The sequence below is a fragment of the Pelodiscus sinensis genome, chromosome 1 (genome assembly GCF_049634645.1).
Source record: "Pelodiscus sinensis isolate JC-2024 chromosome 1, ASM4963464v1, whole genome shotgun sequence".
Taxonomy (NCBI): Eukaryota; Metazoa; Chordata; order Testudines; family Trionychidae; genus Pelodiscus; species Pelodiscus sinensis.
In genome coordinates this window covers 123772879-123793236 of record NC_134711.1, presented here as the reverse complement: position 1 = coordinate 123793236, position 20358 = coordinate 123772879, and the positions used below count along the sequence as shown (strand labels likewise).

Genomic DNA, 20358 nt, shown 5'->3' with positions numbered 1-20358 from the left:
TCTCCGGCTTATGGGACACATGGCAGCCACGACATACGTCACCGAGCATGCAAGACTACACTTCCGTTGCCTTCAGCACTGGATAGCTACGGTTTATACTCCAAGTGTTCGAGATGTCCACAAACGGGTATCAATCCCCATGCACGTCACAAATTCTCTAACTTGGTGGACAGTCCCCAAGAATCTGATGTCGGGTGTGCCATTTCATCGCCAACACCTGACAAAACAGCTGACCACCGACGCATCCTTAATAGGCTGGGGCGCACACCTGGAACACAATCAGGTACAAGGGCTTTGGTCCCCAGAGGAGTCGATGATGCATATCAATCTCCTAGAATTACGAGCGGTGCGCAATGCCTGTTGTCACTTTCTCCCAAAGATTTGTGCCCAAACTATCCGAATTTTTACCGACAACATGACGACAGTATACTATATAAACAGGTAGGGCGGGGCCCGATCCCTGTCACTCTGCGCCGGGGCAATTGCCTTATGGAATTGGTGCATCGACCACAAAATCTCCCTGGTTGCAGAATACTTACCTGGTCAGCAGAACTCTATAGCCGATGCACTAAGCAGACATTTTTCCCTGAAGCACGAATGGGAGCTTCACCGGAAGTCCTCTTAACCATATTCTGCTCCTGGGGATTCCCAACAGTGGACCTATTTGCGACCCGCATGAACGCCAAATACCCCCAATACTGTTCAAGGGCAGGAATAGGTTGGAACTCCAAGGGAGACGCCTTCCTATGCAATTGGAGTCATCAACTGCTGTATGTGTTCCCTCCCACACCTCTAATCCTCAGAGTACTAGAAAAGATACTGATGGACAAAGCCACTGTAATCCTGATAGCTCCTTTTTGGCCAAGACAAACGTGGTTTCCTTACCTCCATCATATGTCAGCGCGCCGTCCATTCCCAAGATGCGAGACCTCCTTGTCCAGAACAGGCAGTGCCTCTTCCATCCCCAGATCGATCTTCTGGCACTGACGGCATGGTTCCTAGTTAGTTCCAACAAACAGAAATGATCTGTTCGCAAGAGGTCAAACACATTCTTTTACATAGCAGGAAATTATCCACGAGATCCACCTACCTTCACAAATGGGCACGATTTTCCGCATGGTGCGCGTCGGCATCCCTGAATCCTTACTCTGCGCCCATCCACCATATTCTGGACTACCTCGTGCACCTCTAGAGCTCTTCTCTCAGCTGCGCCTCTATTAGAGTGCACGTCGCTGCAATCACTGCTTTGCACCACACTGTGGATGGTTACTCAGTTTTCTCTCACCCGACAATGCGATGTTTCATGAAAGGCTTACATAATCTCTTTCTGCACCGAACACAACCAATGCAACCATGGGACCTAGAGCTCGTTCTTAATACGTTAACTCAAAAACCCTTTGAGCCCTTGGCCACATGTGACTTGCGCACTCTCACAATGAAAGTTATCTTTCTCACGGCTATAACCTCTGCAACACGGGTTGGTGAGCTGGCTGCCCTATCGGCCTTACCCCCATACACTCTGTTTACTGTTCAAGGAGTCATTTTACGTCCTCAACCCACTTTCCTTCCGAAAGTGAATTCAAAATTTCACATCAATGAGCCGATATTGCTTCCCACTTTCTACCCAAAGCCCCACATCTCGGCAGAACAAGCTTGGCTACACACTTTGGATGCCAGACGTGCCCTAGCTTTCTACATAGACAGAACCAGGTCCATCAGGAAGACAAACAATCTGTTCGTGTCTACAGCCGATCGTTCTAAGGGTCAACAGTTGTCAGCACAACGCATTTCATCAATCATAGTGAACTGCATAAAGGAATGCTATACCCTACGTAGTAGACCGCTGCTACAGAATCCAACAGCGCATTCCACGCATGCAGTCGCTACATCAGCTGCATTCTTGAGGGGCGTACCTCTAAAAGACATTTGTAGGGCTGCTACATGGTCGTCAAATTTCACCTTTGCCAAGCACTATGCCATTCCCAACCTCCACTTTCCAGAAGGAGCAGTGGCAACAGCGGTGCTGTCCACATCAGCAGCATGATAGTTCCGAACCCCCCTCCTTTTAGGGGCTACTGCTGCAAATTCACCTATAGTGGAGCACCCACGGGACTCTGCTCGAAGAAGAAGAGGAAGTTACTCACCCTGTGCAGTAACGATGGCTCTTCGAGATGCGTGTCCCGTGGGTGCTCCACGACCCACCCTCCTTCCCTTTTCGGAATTTCTATTCGTCTTTCAGACCAAGAGGATCAAGAGGAACTGGTGGGAGCCGGACCGCGCGAACACAAACGGCACGAAAGAGCACGAGCTGCGCTTCGCGCATGCGCGGTCCGGCGGACTGCGGCTACGAAAATTCTCCGATCTGCGGCACCGGGACAAGCCCGACACCTATAGTGGAGCACCCATGGGACACGCATCTCGAAGAACCATCGTTACTGCACAGGGTGAGTAACTTCCTCTTATCTAAATTAGGGCTGTCAAGCGATTAAAAAATTTAATCACGATTAATCGCATGCGTCTCCCCTTTGAAACGCTGCAGCGACGTTTCAATGGGGCAAAGCTGCATGGAGCCTGGGATCAGCTGGAGTCCTCATCTGACCCTGGGTTCCATGCAGCTCTGCGTCTTGGAAGCGCCGTGGTGGTGTTTGCAAGGAGCAGAGCATTAGGAGCCTGGGATCAGATGGGGACTCTAGCTGATCCCTGGCTCCATGGTGCAAAGCTCCTTTGAAGTGCTGCTCTGGCATTTCAAAGGGACTTTGCAACAGTGGACCTGGGGATCAGCTGGGGATTCCAGCTGATCCCCAGGGCAGCGCAGCATTAACGCCTGTGATTAACGCATTAATCCTGTCCTGGGTTAATCGCGTCTTGGGTTCATTGCAGGTGTTAACGCAGGTCAGTTGATAGCCCTAATCTAAATCTGAGCCTACTTTTCCCAGAAGATATAGAAATTGAGTCAAATAAATTAGAGTTGGAATATACTCTTAGAACTTTCTATGACCCTTTCAAGTCTTCTGACTTTCATAGTGGGCAGGGTCAGTGAGAGCATTTAGGGAACCTAGAGCAAAATCTGAAACTGAGGACTCTCTACCTTTACCAAAAAAATATGGCAGGGGGCGGGGATGAGTGTTGAAGAGAGACCTCATTCTGCAGTGGCAGCTCCTGTCCTCTGAGAGGGCTTACAAACTTATAGTGAAACTACGTGTGTCAGATTGCAAAGCTCCTCAGTTTTAGGGGACCCCCTCAAATGGGTGCTCCAGGGCAAACTGCCTTTCTGCTCCCTCTGCTGGGTGACTGTGTCGTGTGGTTCGGCTTATTTTAGATCCAAAGGAAACCAGTACACTTCAGGGCTACTTAGCCACTTTCTTATTTATTTCAAGCTTTAAGCAGTTAATACAGTTACAAACCTTAAGAACAATTACTATACAATTTAAACCTTAAATACTATACTTTCTAAAGCAAATGATACAGCACAAAGCAATGCAAAAGCAGTTACTAAAAGATCTACTATACACATTAATAAACCCTAATTCACTTACACTTCACCCGTATGCTACCTACAGTGCCAGGCAGGAGGTCGTGGTTCCATCTTTTCTCACCCATAGGAACGGTGACATAGCCGGTGTGAAGGGCCTAATCACTCCTAGTTACCTGGAGCAGGACGTGTGGGTCAATCCTTCCCATTCCTTCCCACCGATTGTTCTTACTAAACCCAATTTATAGCAGAGAGAAACTTGGTCATTCTAATAATATTTACAAATTGATTACATATTGTGTAGGATATGTAAAATGCCCAGTGCCCCTTTGGGTACATCGTGCTACTCAGGATGTTACTGCTATGTGCGCAGTTAACAGTTTCATGGCTGCATCTGTACTTTTTGCTTATCAGAAACAAGTACAAGGCTGCTTGTCCTGTGTTCTTGATGTAGTCTCACATACCAGGCTTAATCTGCATTGTTATGCAAAACATTTCCTGACTCTCATAGTTTTCTTTATTAACCCAGCCTTGCCTGCATGCTTTGTTAAACCAGATTTGAGACAGGCCAGAAATCCACACTTTGGACAAGGCAGACATCACCAGGTATTGCCAAGGCAGGGTAATGCAGGGTCCCCTACCATGTGCCAGCAAGATTGCCTCTGTTCCTCCTCTTCCAAGTGTTCTGAATGGTAAAAACTCTGCCTTAATCCAGAAGTGAAAGTAAGTGGATGTGCCTTGTGCGCAGCTATGGCAAGAGCTGGCTGAGCTACAGCAAATACCAACAGGGAGCTATTTAAAGAGCTGGCAGAGACCCGGGTTGCTATATCTGTACGAAATTTTAAGTTACTTTCACTGCTGCCTTTATCATTTGTCTCAGTGAGGCGAGTGCAAGGAAGCAAAGAAGCTCCCTGAACCCAATCTTGGGAAAGCTTCTATGGTTGAAGATAGGTGCAAATGTGTGGGAGAGGAGGAAGAAAGAACAAGGGGACAGGGGCATTCAGTGGAGAGAGGGGACTGGAGGGTACTCATAGGAGGACTAGATCAGAGGAAAAGAGATGGTATATAGTGAGAGGAGGCTAAGGCTGTCATGGAATAGGAACAACATGGAGAATTTGGAGTGGGGATTAGGAATGTGTGTCTGATGTGTGAACTATAGGAAGGAAGGTGGCTCCCCTGAAAAGAATGGAAACAAGAAGTGAGGGGCTGAGACTACCACAGGAATGGAGCAGGTTATTGTGGTCCCAGATTTGCAGTGAGTAAGAGTCCTCTGCTTGTACTCATTGCCAGCAGCCTAAGAGAAAAGGTAGATTTTTTTTTTCATTTTTTCTAAGGATAGTTGTGTGTGAGGAATGTTTTTTATTGACTAATATTCCCAGGAATCTTTTTTGAAAGGGGATTTAAAAACTCCCTAGAAAGCCCATTCTGACAGACCAAATGGAGTTAGTATTCTAAATGCACTCTGTACAAATCCATTTCTTCATTCATATTAACCACACAACTGAAATTATTGGATTTTTCAAAGGTCAGAAAAAGACAGCATTTTCAGTTAATGCCTCCTGCTGATCAACTAGTACATCATAACTTTTGATTACAAAAGCGTATTATATAAATTAGGAGAGGAACAGTTGCTCTGTTTTTATCCTTTATTCCATGTCATGTAGACTTTATGTTCTTTTTCACAATTGAAAGATCACTATATTTCTGAACTGAAAAGCTCTCCCTCTTTGTTATAGCTGGGAACTGAAGCAGAAAGCACTGAAGCTACAGCAGATATCTATGAAAGAGAAAGAGCCATTCATATAGACTACAGCAGTCTAATAGATGATCTAAAGGTAAATCAATGTATTTTCTAGTGCTAATGATGTGTTCATGCATTCTTCAGCAAAATCTTAATGTTCTTAGCTAAAAACCGATAAGCTTGAGATATGACAGTAGCCGTTTTGTGTAAGATATCCTGATTCTTTTTTAATATTAGCATACATGCATTTTATCTATCAGAATATTCTACTTAGCTATTCTATAAAGTTTTGTAAACTGCAAATCTAATAGAAGAAGAACATAATTTGGATTTTCCTTCATACTAATACATTCATGGGGCCCAGCAGTACAGTGTGTTTCAAAATACCAGGTTCGAAGGAGTTGGTCATACTTATTTTTAAATGTTAAGATTATTCCTAACTACAACCAAGGTCTGTTCAGCTGCTATTTCTGCTTATCATGTCCTGATGTAAGTGACTATGATATGTCCCTCTGTTATGAAATAGTTTGTAAGGGTATTGTACCCTCTTGTCTGGGAGCCTGCTGATTCTATTGGCAGCTAAACCTTTTTCATGATTTTTTTTGTCTTCTGCTTAGGACCTGCAGTCAGATAAAGAGATCGAGGCTCATCTGACACAACTGCAGCAGCAAGTAATAGCCAAAGAAAATGTTATATTCAAAACATCAGCACCAAACCTGAGAGCACTGGAGAAATTGCAGACTGCTAAGGACAAATTCGAAGAATCAGTAAATGGTAATACTGAATCTTCCTTATTATTAACCATTTCTATGAATTAGGGATGTCAGCAGCTAGCTAACCAGCCAGTTAACTGCAGTTCACCCCTCCCCATGTGCACTGCATTTTCAACTCGGACCAGTAGGCTAGTCTGAGTTTTCAGTGAAGAGCAAGCAGAGGCCACCTGCCAGCCTGTGCTGCTGCCTCTGATACAGAGGTAGCAGTGGGAGGCGGCAGGCGGGAGCTGATCCATGTGGAGAGCTGATTTAAAAACTGTTTCCAACCCGCTGTCCCTGTCCGCAGGGGACCCAAGCTCCCCATGGACAGAAGCTTCTCGGGGGGATGCTGGAGCAGCCTTTGTCCGCAGGGGGCTGAGGGCCCCTCGCAGACAGGGGCTGCTGCCACCTTGCACTGCTGCTTCTGTAACGGAGGCAGCGGCCTGGTGCAGCAAGCGGGATCTGGTCTGCGCAGGGTGACAGTTCTTAAACTGGCTCCCCTCACGGACTAGGTCCTGCCTGCTAACTCACACTACCTTTGATGTGCTGTGCCTGCCTCAGTAAAGGGAGCATTTTAGTAACTGTGTAACTGCTAAGAATTGTTGCAGCTATGCAGTTACTACAATAAATGATTTCTAACATCCCTACTATGAACAGAAAGTTTTCTGTCCTGTATAATCCTTTTGCTGAAACTGGTCCTATTTGTTTTTTACTCCGTTAACGAATGAGTATTTCCTTTTGTGTTTTGTGTCAGAGACTTACTGCTACAGGCCCTCTTTTTTCTTAGTTATTTTTATAGTGTCATTGTATATTAATAACTTTATTTATAACATTTTAGCATCTTAGTCCAAATTGTTTATTTAAAAAATTGTGTTCTGTCATTAATTTTGATGGTATCTTCACAAAAAATATCTTTGTATATTCCTTGACAAAAGATTTATTGTATTTCATAGATGACTGATTTACTAAAAACTTTCTGCTAATTTCATTAGAAGCTATCCATTGTGGCAGGATCAGGCCAGGGAGCTGCTGCAGAGAGGGGGAAAAAGGCAGCCCAAAAAGAGTAAAAAAAAAAAAACCCTTGTAATTAGAAGCAGAGGGCTGCTGCCTGATTAGATGCAGCTGTGGCGGGAGCTGGATCAGGCAGATGGGGCCAGCTGACTTCTCGGTTGAGAGCCTTTAAAAGCCTCAGCAGCTGGAAGCTGGGGAGAGTGAGAGAATGGAAGGGAGGTGGTAGAGAGATAGGGTGCAAAAAGTTAGAGAACATTCCACAACAGCATAAAGCAGAAGCAGCTAGAGAGGGAGTCTGAGGAGACGTGGCTGGGCTTCCTACCACAGAGACCTGCTGCAAACCCCAAACTCTGGGGTTAGGAGCGAGAGGCCTGCCCAGTGGTGGCCTGGGTAAGAGGAGCCCTTGCTACACCATGTATGAATGCCATACCTTTTCTGGTACTTAAACATGAACATTACTGAAAAATTAATGGTGTGTAAGTATCACACTATTGAGAGTAAATGGAATTCTACTGCCATACCAAAATATAACCTTATAAACTGTTACAGAGTTCACATAATCAAAATATACAACTGTGAACAACCTATATTTGGGCAGAGTTCGTCTCTTCAGTCTGGTCTTGTGTAGAGAAAACTGGAAAAATCTGAACAACTTTTCTCACTTCTCAGTCTGCGTAGCTGAGCTCTAGGAGCAAATTTAAGACATTGTATGTTGCGCATATAAACACTTAGGCCAGGTCAACACTATGTGAGAGAGTCTACCTAAGATGCACAACTCCAGCTGTGTAAACAGCGTGATTGGAGTTGATGTACCTTAAGTTGAATTTCTGCAGCGTACCCACTAAAGGAGATTGATGGGAGAAACCCTCCTATCAACATCCCTTACTCCTCGCAACCCCATGGAGTACTGGGCTTGGTGGGGGCACCATCAGCAGTTGATTTAGTGGGTCCTTTCTAGACATGCTAAATTGAACCCCAAAATATGAATCTCCAGAGCCCTGATCTCATGGAAAGTAAAGACTAGTCTTTAAACTGTTTTCCTATTGTTACAAATTTCTCTAGTTAAAATGCTTGTTAGCTGAGTGATGGATTACTAAGAAAATTACACTATTTTTAAGCTTATTATTGAGCACTTTCTGCAAATCTTAAGTTCATTCAATTATTCTTTCATAGCTTTTGAGGCCAGCAGAAGGGAAGCCAAGATATGTAGACAAGAATTTGAACAGATGAAAAAAAGAAGATTTGAGCGTTTCAGCCAGTGTTTTGAGCATGTCTCGGTAGCTATTGATCAGATTTACAAGAAACTCTGCAGAAACAGTAGTGCTCAGGTGTGTAATGTTTTCAAGTACTTGGTTTGAAAAAAAGTTTACTGGGTTAATCTTCTTCAGTTTGTAATTGGAATCATAATACCAAAAGTTTTATTAACTAGAACAGTAGCATTTGTTCTTTTTTTTCTTTTTTTAAACTCTCCAGAGGTGTGCTATAATTTCAATCTTGGATATGAAATTTACGCAGACTGACTAGAAGATAAAGATCATTAGGGGAATCACAGTTATGTGAAGTGAGGAAAAGATAGTATGTACCATTCTACGCTTGGCTGCAGCTTTCATTTGTGCAAGAGAAGAATGAATTAATGTGTTCACTTCTGGGGAGTTTGTTTATTTGATTTTAGATTTCTGGAATATCATGCAGGATGAGTAAAGTGTATTCACAACTTCTTTATTTTTTGAAAGGAAATATTATTGGTACACAGGTCTAATGCAGTCATCCAAAACATTCAAGTATCTATATAACCAGTTAACAAGAGTGTACTAGATATCTGGACTCTACCATTTTTGTTTTAACGTTCCCTACGCTTCTATAAATAAATGAAATAAAAATCACTTTTGTACGTACATAGATGTTGCCGGACCAGAGAATCCCATTAGAGGGCCAGCAGCAGGGAGTCCTACGGGGCCAGCAAGGCAGTGGGCTGCCCTCAGCGAGTTGCTAGCGGGGACTCCTTGGCTGGGTTGGGGCCCACGGTGCATGGCTACCCAGCAGGGTCTGCAGGACAGCAGGGCTAGCAGCAAGTGGGGAGCCATTCTGGAGACTAGCAGGCTGAGTCAGGGCTGGGAGGGGGCCATAAGTGTCCTCCCCTGGCCAGCAAAAACCCTTTTCTGGGACTGGGCAGGTAGGTCAAACCTGAATGTTGATGAAGAACTGTAGAACAATTGATTTTCCATGTTTAACCCCTTACCAGTCATTTAGCATGTGTGTGTGCGCGCACGCACGCACACACTGTAGGGTTGCCAGATGCTTTCAGCAAAAATCCTGGACACTCTTGACATTACATCACAATCTACAATACATCTTACTTAGAAAATATTGGATGTTTCTATTTTCTCATTTATATTTTCTCAATTTGTTTCCTGAACAGAAAGCTCAAATACTGGACTGTCCAGTTCAAAATTGGACACCTGGCAACCCTACACACACACTGCTGCCTCTGTATCCGAGGTAGTGGAGGCAGGGGGCGGCAGGGAAGCAGGAACAGGTATGAGTGGGGAGCCAGCTTTTTAACAGGCTCTCTGCATGTGCCAGCTTCTGCAGAGTGACTTCCCCATCCCTATTGCCTCCTGTCCCTGTTGCAGCAATGTGGGAGGCAGGCAGGAGTCTGTGTTTGTCGGGGAGCCAGCTTAAAAGCTGGCCCTTTACACATATCAGTTCCCACAGCACTGCCTCTCTCCCTCACCCGCACTTCTGCTTCTGTATCGGAGACAACAGTGTAGGGTGGGCAGGCAAGAGCCAGTGCACATGGGGAACTGCCTGACCCCCACTGCCTCCTACATAGGCGGCAGCAGTAGCATCAGCAGGAAGGGAGGGGGCAGGTGGCCGACTTAATTTATAGTCTCCTATATCAGGGGTTCCCAAACTTTTTGACACGGGGACCAGTAAATCCATTCATGAGCTTTTGGAGGACCGGTAACATTAATTTGCATATTCATTAAGCAAATGATTAATATGCAAATAAGTTGTTTCTTATCCTCCCAAAGCCCCCAATGCCCGCTTTAGCAAAGCTTTTGATACTGTCACACACAATATTCTTGCCAGCAAGTTAAGGGAATATTGATTGGATAAATGGACTGTAAGATGGATAGAAAGCTGGCTAGACCAGGGTTTCTCAAACTTTTTATTTTAGTTGGAACCCGTTTTTGTACTGTTTTTTGCAGCCCAAAAATATAAACGCATATTTTAAAAAAAAAAGCATGAAAAACTAATACATTTCCACTGTTTCACCTGGCTGCATCCTCCGCCCAGCCCGGGCCAGGGCTTGGGGGACTTGGCACTACACGGGCACTCCGGGAGGCGGGAACAGGAGCAGATTGGAAGTAGGGTATCTGGCTAGGAGGGAGGGTGCAAGGAGGGAACTTGGGTCAGAGGTGGACCTCCCCGGTCTGGCACCCTCTGGACCTGACTGGTCCAAGATGAGGGATTTTTTGGACCAGGGGAGGTCATTTCAGGGCTCCTGGTTCCCTCCACCCCACTAGACTTCTTTGCACCTCCCTCCCCTGCAACCCAACTGAGCTGCCCACCCCCGCTGGTTCCCTGCACCTCCCCCCAAAAACATCCCCCACAATCCAAGGAAGTGAAGCAACAGTTCCCTGCAGCCCCTCACAGCCCAGCTGAGCTGCCCTTCTGTTTCCTATGCCTTCCCGCATCCACCTCAGCCCAGTTGAGCCCCGCACTGGTTCCCTGCATGCCTCCCCCACCGCACAGCTGAGGCCCATTTCCCTGCCCCTCCCCCCAAGCCCAGCAGAACTGCTGAGCCCAGTGCTGATTTCCTGCCCCTTCCTCCCTTTCCTTGAGTCTAGCCCTGGGTTCCCAGCACCTCCCTCCTCCTGCAGCCAAACTGAGCTCTGAGCTCTGCACCTCTTTACTCTCGGAGCCCAGCCCACCCAGCAGCCCGCCCCCCACTCCTGCAGCCCAGCACCTCATACCTCTTCACTCTCTAGCCCCGCTGAGCTCCATTTCCCTGCACCTCCCTGCAAACTGCACAGACATGCTGAGCCCAGCACTGATTCCCTGCCCTTCCATCCCTCCCCTTGAGTCCAGCGCTGGATCTCGCTCCTCCTGCAGCCTGGGTGAGCCCAGAGCCTCGCACCGCCCTGTCCCCATTCCCCGTCGCTATGCCTCTGCTGGGAGCCCGAAACATCCAGCTGCATCCTCCGCCCAGCCCAGCCCAGGGCTTGGGGGACCCAGCACTGCATGGGTGCTTCGGGAGCTCAGAACACTCTGGAAGCCATGCTGAGGCCTGGTATTTTTTTCTTGCGGACCGGTACCCGGCCGCGGCCCATAGTTTGGGAAACAGTCTTATATAGTTTAGTTTTGTTAGAAATGTTACAGCTATTTAATAAGATTTTACTCTGTTTAAAAAAAAATTAGTGCAAGGCAAATTAGAAGTATAGCAGATGTTGTGGGTAAATGAACCAAAATATCAGGCATGTATTTATTTCCTGCATGCCTTTATAGTTTAACTGGGCTGGCAAAGTTTAAGGGAAACACATGTATTAAAAGCAAGTAACACTGGTGTGAGAGCCACAGAATTCCCTGGCAAGTTACTGAATAGTCTCTAAATACACGTATGGGCTCCTAATGATTAATTAAATTATTTGTGTTTGGAGCTATTAAATAATGGAGTTGGGAGAATTAAATCCCTCTTCAGTATACAGAAAAGAATGTATTTCCTCATTTCCTGTCAGTGTTTCTAAAAAACAGAGCTGATACATGTATAATCTGACAAAAATACAAGGATATCTGTCATAGCAGATGGGTGCTATGTTCTCAAGTTAATGATCTCCCTCTGGTTAGAAACAAATAGAGAGTTTACAGTAAATATTGAATTCCTCTCTGGTCTGTAGATCTTCAGTGTAAGTCTTTCCTAGCTGAAGCTGTAGGAGATAGAATCAAAGCATACTGAATAGCTGGGAGATTATGCCCCCTACCCCCACCTTCTGGAGACCCCCCTCAGTTTTTTGCCTCTTGTAGCTTCCAGTGAGTCTGTCGTGTTAAGCGCCTTTTCAAGAGACAGCATTAAGAAAACAAATCTGAAGAAGCAAATTGTCTTGTGTTTGACATGGGCTTTGAGGAGAGTGGAGAAAGGACAAACTACTCAGGTTAATTACGGGCTAGGGAGATGGAAGAGAGAGGCCCACAAGGGACCAAGGCTGTGTTCCTTCTACTCTGTATTTCTGCCAGATGATGCAGAAGGAGAAGTTTGTATCTTACACACTCCAGCTGTCTCATCCACGGGGTCAGAAAGGTTTTGCTTTGTCTGCCTTATCCCAACTCAGGAGCTAGTTATGCATCAGCAGGAAGTCTGACAGGTAGGCTGAAGGATAGCATAAACATGAAGAGAGCGCCCTTCAGCACCCAGAGGCAATTAAATTACATCAGGGTAGTAGCCTGGTTCAAGGGAGCCATAAGTGATACCAGCTGAATCTGCCATTGGCAGACCATGGACTAGATGAAAAGGACATTTTGTGTGTATGCCCTCCTTCATTGCATTCTGATCAGTCTGCGCACACACACACATCCCTCCCATCCTTCATGCATTTCAGTCTCCTTTCCTTAGTCATAGGGGAAATCCAGAATTCTGTATGGAAAGGAGAAGAAAGGAATCTCCCTCAGGAAGAAATGACCTCTTAAGCTATAGAACTCTTGGATTTAGCATGAAAAACACCTTTGCTATAGAGGCTGCCATCTTGTGAGCCCCAGGGAACAGCTGTCATGTCTCTTATAGAGATTTTGTTTTTACTTAAATGGGCAAATAAAAAGACATGCCTATTAGAGGAAGAATTTTGCAGAACTCTACATCTCAGGATCCCAGTCTCAACTCTCCTAAGCAGTAAAACTGAAGGAGAAAAAGGTTCAAGAAGCCACTTTTAACTTAAAAGAAAAATGGCCTGTTTTTCTGTGGACACCAGTTCCTCTGACTTATTACCAGAGTTAATGGCTCTTTTGCCAAGATTTTACATGTGGAAAGAAAGAGCAGAATAAAAGGAGTATAATTGTTTACATCTGGTTCTCTTTATCCTATGCTCCACCTCTTCCAATTAATTTTAATTCTGAGCATTGTCAAAAAAAAAAAATCTAGAAAATCTGTTCAACCTAAGTCCAATAGAGGAAAGGTAGGATCATTTTCTCAGAGCCAGAGTTGCAGGATGAAGTGACTCAAAAAGATATTTTGCCAATTGAATTATTTGAGATGAAGTTAGAAAAGCTAATTAGATACTTGGGTAGTTGGATGAGCTAGTGAGAAAAGAATTTGAGGTGGAAGAAGAGAGGACTGGTTCAGAGAGGATATGGCGGGGGGGGGTGAGGGGTTCTTTTCAATTCAAAATATGAATCAAGTTTCCCTTGATATCTTTTGCAGAAAAGTAATTAACACTTAGGCTACATCTACCCTGTAGCATTTTTGTGGAAGAGGAAATGCAAATGAAGTACTCATTAGCATTTATTGCACTTTCATTTGCATAGTCTCTTCCAGTCCATTTTGCGGAAAATGCAGTGTAGGTGGGACCATTTTGCACACAAAAAAAAAACTTTTGTGCAAGATCGCTTGTCCCTCAGAAAAGCAGATATATATAGAGTCTTGCTCAAAAGGATTTTTTGCCTCATGTACACTGCAGCTTTTTTCCACAAAAACCTCTTCTGCAAAACTTAACCAAAGAGACTATGCAAATGAGAGCGCAAGAAATGCTAGTGATGCCATGCCATAATGTATGTCAAAAAACCCGCCATGATGCAATTATTCAAAAGAAGCACGGGAAATTCAAATCCTGGCTTCATTTGCCATGGCAATATGTCTAATTTACATCCCTCTTTCGAAAGAGGGATGTAGGTTAGACTTACCCCTAGAGAGAACTGCCAGTTGTTTTGAACAGCTGGCGGTTCCCTCTAGGCTTCGTGTATCACTGGCAGGGGGAGACTTGGTGTGCTCCTCCCGCCCCCAAGCAAATCAGTGTCTCGCTCCCAGTCAAGGACATGTGTGACGGCGCGTTGGGGGTTCCCCGTCTCCTGCACCCCGAAATGGCACAAACAGACTGCACCAGCCAGTGGAATTGAGGGTGGTTTATTGCTCCTCCAGCACAGCGCAGCACAGATGTAATCTGGTTACAGGAACTGGGCTAGGATGCCTCAGGCCCCCTTGAGATGGGGGAGACTGGGCCCCTAAACTCCAGCCCCTTCCCCTAGGCTCTCCTCCATGCCCTCCGACAGCCAGCAACCCACTCACTAACTTCCAGCCCTGCCCCCCAGCCAGGGCAGCATCCACCTTCCTTTGTTCCTCTCCATGGGGGGTGTCTGGCCACTGGTTCAACAAGTTTGGCATTACCTCTGCCTAGTGAGGTTTTCCCTGCTGGGTCTTGCTCCAGACAGCAGAGGTCACCACAGCCCAGCAAGTACCCCCACTACGTCACAACATGCCATGCCGAGAGGAAACCACCAGTTGTTTTGAACAGCTGGTGGTTCCCTCTGGTGCCACATACCCCTGGCAAGTAGAATTAAATAAACAGTGAAAAGTAAATTGAGACTTTTAAAATGTGTCTTTAATAATTTGAAATTATATTGGTAACACAAATAAGGAACAGTTGAAAATATGAATGATACATTAATTCTTTGATTATGATTTGTCATTTCCCAAAGGTTCCACAAGATAAGATTTTTCTGGAACCAAATTTTTAGCAGTTTCTCTGAAATATAAATATAGCTCTTTACTAAAAATCTGCCAAAATGTCAATTTTAAACTTTAAAATATAAACAATAACAACCCTAAGTTAAACACTTCATGTGTTTTCAGTATTAACTGAATATTGGGGCATATGTGTTTCAGGCATTTCTTAGTCCTGAGAACCCTGAGGAACCATATTTAGAAGGAATTAGCTATAATTGCGTGGCTCCTGGAAAACGCTTTATGCCCATGGACAACTTATCAGGAGGTGAAAAATCTGTGGCAGCACTGGCTCTTGTATTTGCTATACACAGGTAATAGGATGAAATAAATTGTACATCTTTATACTATATTGAACATCAGTGGTGTAGAAACAAATGTAGTATATTTTCATGAATGCAGTTTCATCATGTATGTCATGTCTAAAAATTTATTTTACATTCATGCCAAGAACAGAACAGCACTTTTAGTCAAAACAAAAAATACTATTATAGCTATATAAAAGTAATTGTCTCTTATTTTTAAGTTTCCGTCCTGCCCCTTTCTTTATTTTGGATGAAGTTGATGCTGCACTGGATAACTCAAACATTGGCAAAGTAAGTTATTCCTTCTATTCTGAAAGTAATTTGTAGATAATTTAATGACATAACAGTATCCCTTTGCAGAAGGTTGGTGTTTAAGAAGGCTGGGACAGAGAGACTAGGTCAGTTATTCTCCATTGGCATATAAGAAGAGATGTAAAAATATTAACTGGTTAGCATTAGGCCAGCCCAGTGGGAGTGGCATCCCCAGCAGTCCAGCCATTTAAACAATTAACTTTTTAAAATATTTACATCCCTAATATCAAAACAGACTATATGAGGGATAAATTTGAGTGATGGTTTCTGTGTGGATTCCACATACTGATGGGCATGAGCACATTGGACCTGTCGGGATTTTGGATGTCCTGGACTGACAATCTAAAAATCATCAGAGCAGTGTATTAGCTCTGTCGGCATATACGTATTGGCCATCAGCACATTTCATCTGCTGATAGACACTTACTTTGAACTTTCCCATACAGTCACCATCCACGTCTTATCAGAGTTAGGGAAGTGTAAATGTGCACACAGTTAACCAATGACATTTTCAGCAGTCACATGTTTACCTAAATAAACACATTTTAACATCTCTCATAAGGGTATGGTTCTGAGTCTTCTCTCCAGTGAAAAAATCTGTATCCGTCTGCAACTTTGAGTTTTGGTGGATTGACTCTTACCAAATAACCATTTGTGCCCCGACATCCTGCTCTGTTATCTCTCTAAGGCTACGTCTACACTGGCCCCTCTTCCGGAAGGGGCATGTAAATTTCAGCAGTCGTCGTAGGGAAATCCGCGGGGGATTTAAATATCCCCCGCGGCATTTAAATAAAAATGTCCGCCGCTTTTTTCCGGCTTTTAAAAAAGCCGGAAAAGAGCGTCTAGACTGGCCCCGATCCTCCGGAAAAAGTGCCCTTTTCCGGAGGCTCTTATTCTTACTTATTCTCACTTTTTCCGGAGGATCGGGGCCAGTCTAGACGCTCTTTTCCGGCTTTTTTAAAAGCCGGAAAAAAGCGGCGGACATTTTTATTTAAATGCCGCAGGGGATATTTAAATCCCCCGCGGATTTCCCTACGACGACTGCTGAAATTTACATGCCCCTTCCGGAAGAGGGGCCAGTGTAGACGTAGCCTAAGGGTATATCTACACTACAGGGAACTTGAGGAATGTCCACACCGCAATTGCTTTCTTCTGAAAGTAAATTGAAAGAACCGCTGTCTTTCAAAAAAGCACATCGTTTTTTCAATGCACTTGTGTGTGGATACTGTCTTTTGGAAGACGTTTTTTCAGAAGATCGCTTCCGAAAAAGCTTCTTCTAAAAGAAGCCTGCAGTCTAGATGTAGCCTAAGAAGGTAACAAAAGAGTCGAGGGACTCTACGCATGCTTGAGGCTGACCCTTCCTATTTCCTTTCCACAAGGATTAGGTATCCATGAGACAACCATCTGAAACTCCACCAGTGGTGGAGGCAGACATTCACATCAATTATAGTCTATACCTGTGTTTTACCGTAAACATACAAGGTACAGTGATGTAATCTCTTTTATTGGACCAGCTTCTATTGATTATAGACACAAGCTTTTGAATTACAACAAAGCTCTTCCCTTAGACATGGGAGAGCTTGGGGTAACTCTCACAAGCTTGTCTCCCCAACAGAAGTTGGTCCAGTAAGAAACATTACCTCAACCACCTTGTCTCTCTAATGTTTGGAAATAGAAAATATATGCTTAATAAACTTACTGCATGTATTTGTTCTCCATATGAAATAGTACAGTACTTACTGGTATCCAAAAGAGTTTGGGGAAGATCTGGTTGGTTAGTGGCAATACTAGAGGGCTTTAAACTGACAATTAACCATAAATAATACTAACTCTTCCTTATAAAAATTATAGCTTCAGAATGGATTATAGTCAGTCAACTTGAAAATTAATCAGGTTTTAAAATCTCCAGTTCAAAATTTCAACCACTGTGCCATCTTTGACAAAGCAGATAAAAATGTACTCAAAAGCATGATTAAAGAATGCTTCTTTTAATTTTCATTTAGGATTTTATCTTCTGTTGTGGCATGGTATCTTCATTCACCTTAAATAATAAATTCAACCCTATGCAGTAACATTTTACAGCTAATGAAAAACATTTTCTGCTACATAGGACAGCACCATAATATGCATCACATTATGTAAGTGGTAACAAGCTGTAAAATGTAAAGCTTGTACATGGAAATCCACCTAACTTAATGCCTTACATTAACTTTAGAAATACGACATTTCTGAAGTGGATTGTTTTTCTTTTACATTTTTTAAAAGGCCAAACTTGGCAACTACTGGGAACCTACACTGTATACAGTATATTTCTTGGCCAGTTGTATTTTGCCCTTTAACCCATTTTACAAATGAATTCTCTCTGCTGAGTAACCTTTTCTATTGTTCCCCAATTATATGAAATTTAAATCTGACCGAACTTACTTAGGCTAAAATCTGTGACTTTCTTCAAAGGTATCAAGCTTCATCAAAGAGCAGGCCCAGGAACAGTGTCAGATGATCGTTATTTCTCTAAAGGAGGAGTTTTATTCCAGAGCAGATGCATTAATTGGCGTCTGTCCAGAGGTACAAATCTTATTTTTGTTATTTCATTCAAATTAATTACATATTAAAATTAAACAGTTTTAAAAATTCCAGCTACAGCCAATTATATCTTTAAAAGTGACCCCCTGCCCTTAATAATCCTTTTTTAAAAGTCTCACTAGAGCTGGGTGGTTCAAATGCAGTTTGCTATTTAGAAGCACTCGTTGGAAGTGTTTAATAAGCATTGCAGAAAAACCTATGTATAGTTAAGTAGTCATTTTGGTGACTGCATCATCTTATCAGTAATGCTTATTTTTAATGTATATGATTGTACACTGATTTAGTTCTTCCTTTCAGCAGGATGATTACATGTTTAGTCATGTACTGACTTTGGATCTTACTGTGTATCCAGACACCGATGACAGTGAACGAAAAGAGAAGCACAAATACAGTTCCACATTAGAATAAAACATGAAAGTTTCAGGGTCATCTGTGAATAACAAAAGTATGATTTCTACAGCTACCTTAATGGCAAGTTTGTAAGCTTTTTGAATATTGCTTTAAAATATATTCTTATACTTGAATGCGCCAGACTGCTATGTTAAATTAATGACTGTTGTAAAAAAAATCCAAACCTCATCTGTTAAAAGTAACTGTTCAATGTTAAAATGAGAATTAAAATGTTGGAAAAAAATCTTGAAACTTACAGCATTTTCTTTTTTTCCTCAAAGGTTCTCAGTACGAAGTTTCAGATGTATTTATATTTAACCTAGCCACAGGTTCTAGTAGCTTAACTTTTAAAATGATACATGTATTCAGCTATCATTAGGGAAGGTGATGTTATTTTCTGTTTCCAAAACTTGTAAAAGACCAACTTCATATTTTTCCTGAAATAAAATCCAGAGCTTCCTAGTGCCATGTTCTGTGATGTCTAGAAACTGATGAGAGGCTAACCCTATATTAAATGGTCATGTTCACTGTTCATTGCCAAGCTACAAAGATGTATAATTTCCCCTTCCCTAATCAAAACTGTTCCTTGGACAGATTGCAGATAAAATATTAGTCGTAACACTTTATGGCCAGGTTGTGATTCTCTTCCTCACACTGAATATTTCCAGCCATAAATAGTCCTTTTGCAGTTAATGGGGACTATTGGTGGAATAAGGGCATTGCAGTCTGATCCTTTATTTTTGGGTAAGGAGCATGAAACTACTAGGCTGTCTATACATTGGCATGATCTTGCGCAAATACTCTAACGCAAAAGTTCTTACATTAAAGTATTTGCGCAAGAGAGCGTCTACACGGGCATGTGCTTTTGTGCAAGAGCATCCGTGCCAGTGTAGACGTTCTCTTGCACAAGAAAGCTCCGATGGCCATTTTAGCCATCGGGCTTTCTTTCCCAAGAAATTCATGTTGCCTGGCTACACTGGCCTCTTGAGCAAGAACAGTTGCACAAGAGGGTGTATTCCTGAGTGGGAGCATCATAGTTCTTGCGCAAGAAGCACTAATTTTACACATTAGAAAGTCAGTGTTCTTGCGCAAGAACTCCCCGCCAGTGTAGACAGGCAGCATGTTTTTGCGCAAAAGCGGCTGCTTTGGCACAAGATCATGCCAGTGTAGAGACAGCCCTGGATTCTAATAGAGCAGGTTTAAACAGACCAGTATTCATGATTAGTATAAACTGCATGACTATTTCTAGTTCTTGGGCTAATACACTTTCATGACCATTTCATAAAGCTGAATTAGTATGAGTAGCTACAGTATCAAAGTTAATAGCTCTTATGTGGTAGCCCTTCAATGGAAGAAATGCAGCTAAAACTGCAGTAATATCCTTAGCTCTAGAATGCCAGACATTTTTGGCGTCTTGTGAACATACTCCTATTACAACACTGCACTAAAAATGTGGGAATCCAAGTATTTATAATAAATAAATGCTCAACTGTGTGGTTTCATTATACTTTTAAGTTGGTTGTAATGTATTAAACACCCTGACCTCATTGTCACTCCTGCCTCATTTTACCTAAATATAGACTTTAATCTGTATGCAAGAATGAATAGAACAAAACATGGGCTTGAACCAGGCTTAGCAACAGTAGGTACTACATATTAGGATTTCCATACCAGTTTGTAATGATGAAATTCTTTGATATATAGGCATACTAGAACTCCTGCTTTTTCGGACAGTTAGGTCTAATTGTAATTATAGCCCTAAAACATGCTCTGAAATATGGACAACTGTTCAGAAGCAGATACTGAAAACTCATTAGCTGTTATTTGCAACATACCTAATTCTGTTTTTTAAACTGTGAAGCGTAATGGCCAGTTAAGTGATTATTAGCAGTGCCCAAATCAGTGAGAATGCAGTTTTTAAATTCTACACACAGCTTTGCTATTGCACCAAACCTGCTCTTAAGTAAAGGCCAATAATTGAGTCCAACTGACCAGTGCTATTTTGCAAAATACACAAAGGCTGTAACTACACAACCATTTTAAAGTTCATTTTACCGGATTCATAAATCCATTTGTATGTC

The 20358-nt window shown here is 43.1% G+C and overlaps 1 protein-coding gene across 2 annotated transcripts in view; it reads left to right on the top strand.

Annotated features, from left to right (window-relative positions):
• SMC1B (structural maintenance of chromosomes 1B) overlaps positions 1 to 18533 on the top strand; it is a 102245-nt gene extending 83712 nt beyond the window's left edge. Inside the window, exons 19-25 of one of the 2 annotated variants that reach the window (XM_075899976.1) lie at positions 5209 to 5307; positions 5831 to 5987; positions 8150 to 8304; positions 14850 to 15001; positions 15214 to 15283; positions 17759 to 17869; positions 18188 to 18533. In XM_075899976.1, coding sequence (XP_075756091.1) covers positions 5209 to 5307; positions 5831 to 5987; positions 8150 to 8304; positions 14850 to 15001; positions 15214 to 15283; positions 17759 to 17869; positions 18188 to 18295 — 852 coding nt within the window. In that variant the 3' untranslated portion in view covers positions 18296 to 18533. Of the gene's footprint in view, positions 1 to 5208; positions 5308 to 5830; positions 5988 to 8149; positions 8305 to 14849; positions 15002 to 15213; positions 15284 to 17758; positions 17870 to 18184 lie in introns of both variants that reach the window. The other variant, XM_075899966.1, reaches the window with a different exon arrangement.
• Positions 18534 to 20358: the final 1825 nt, after the last annotated feature.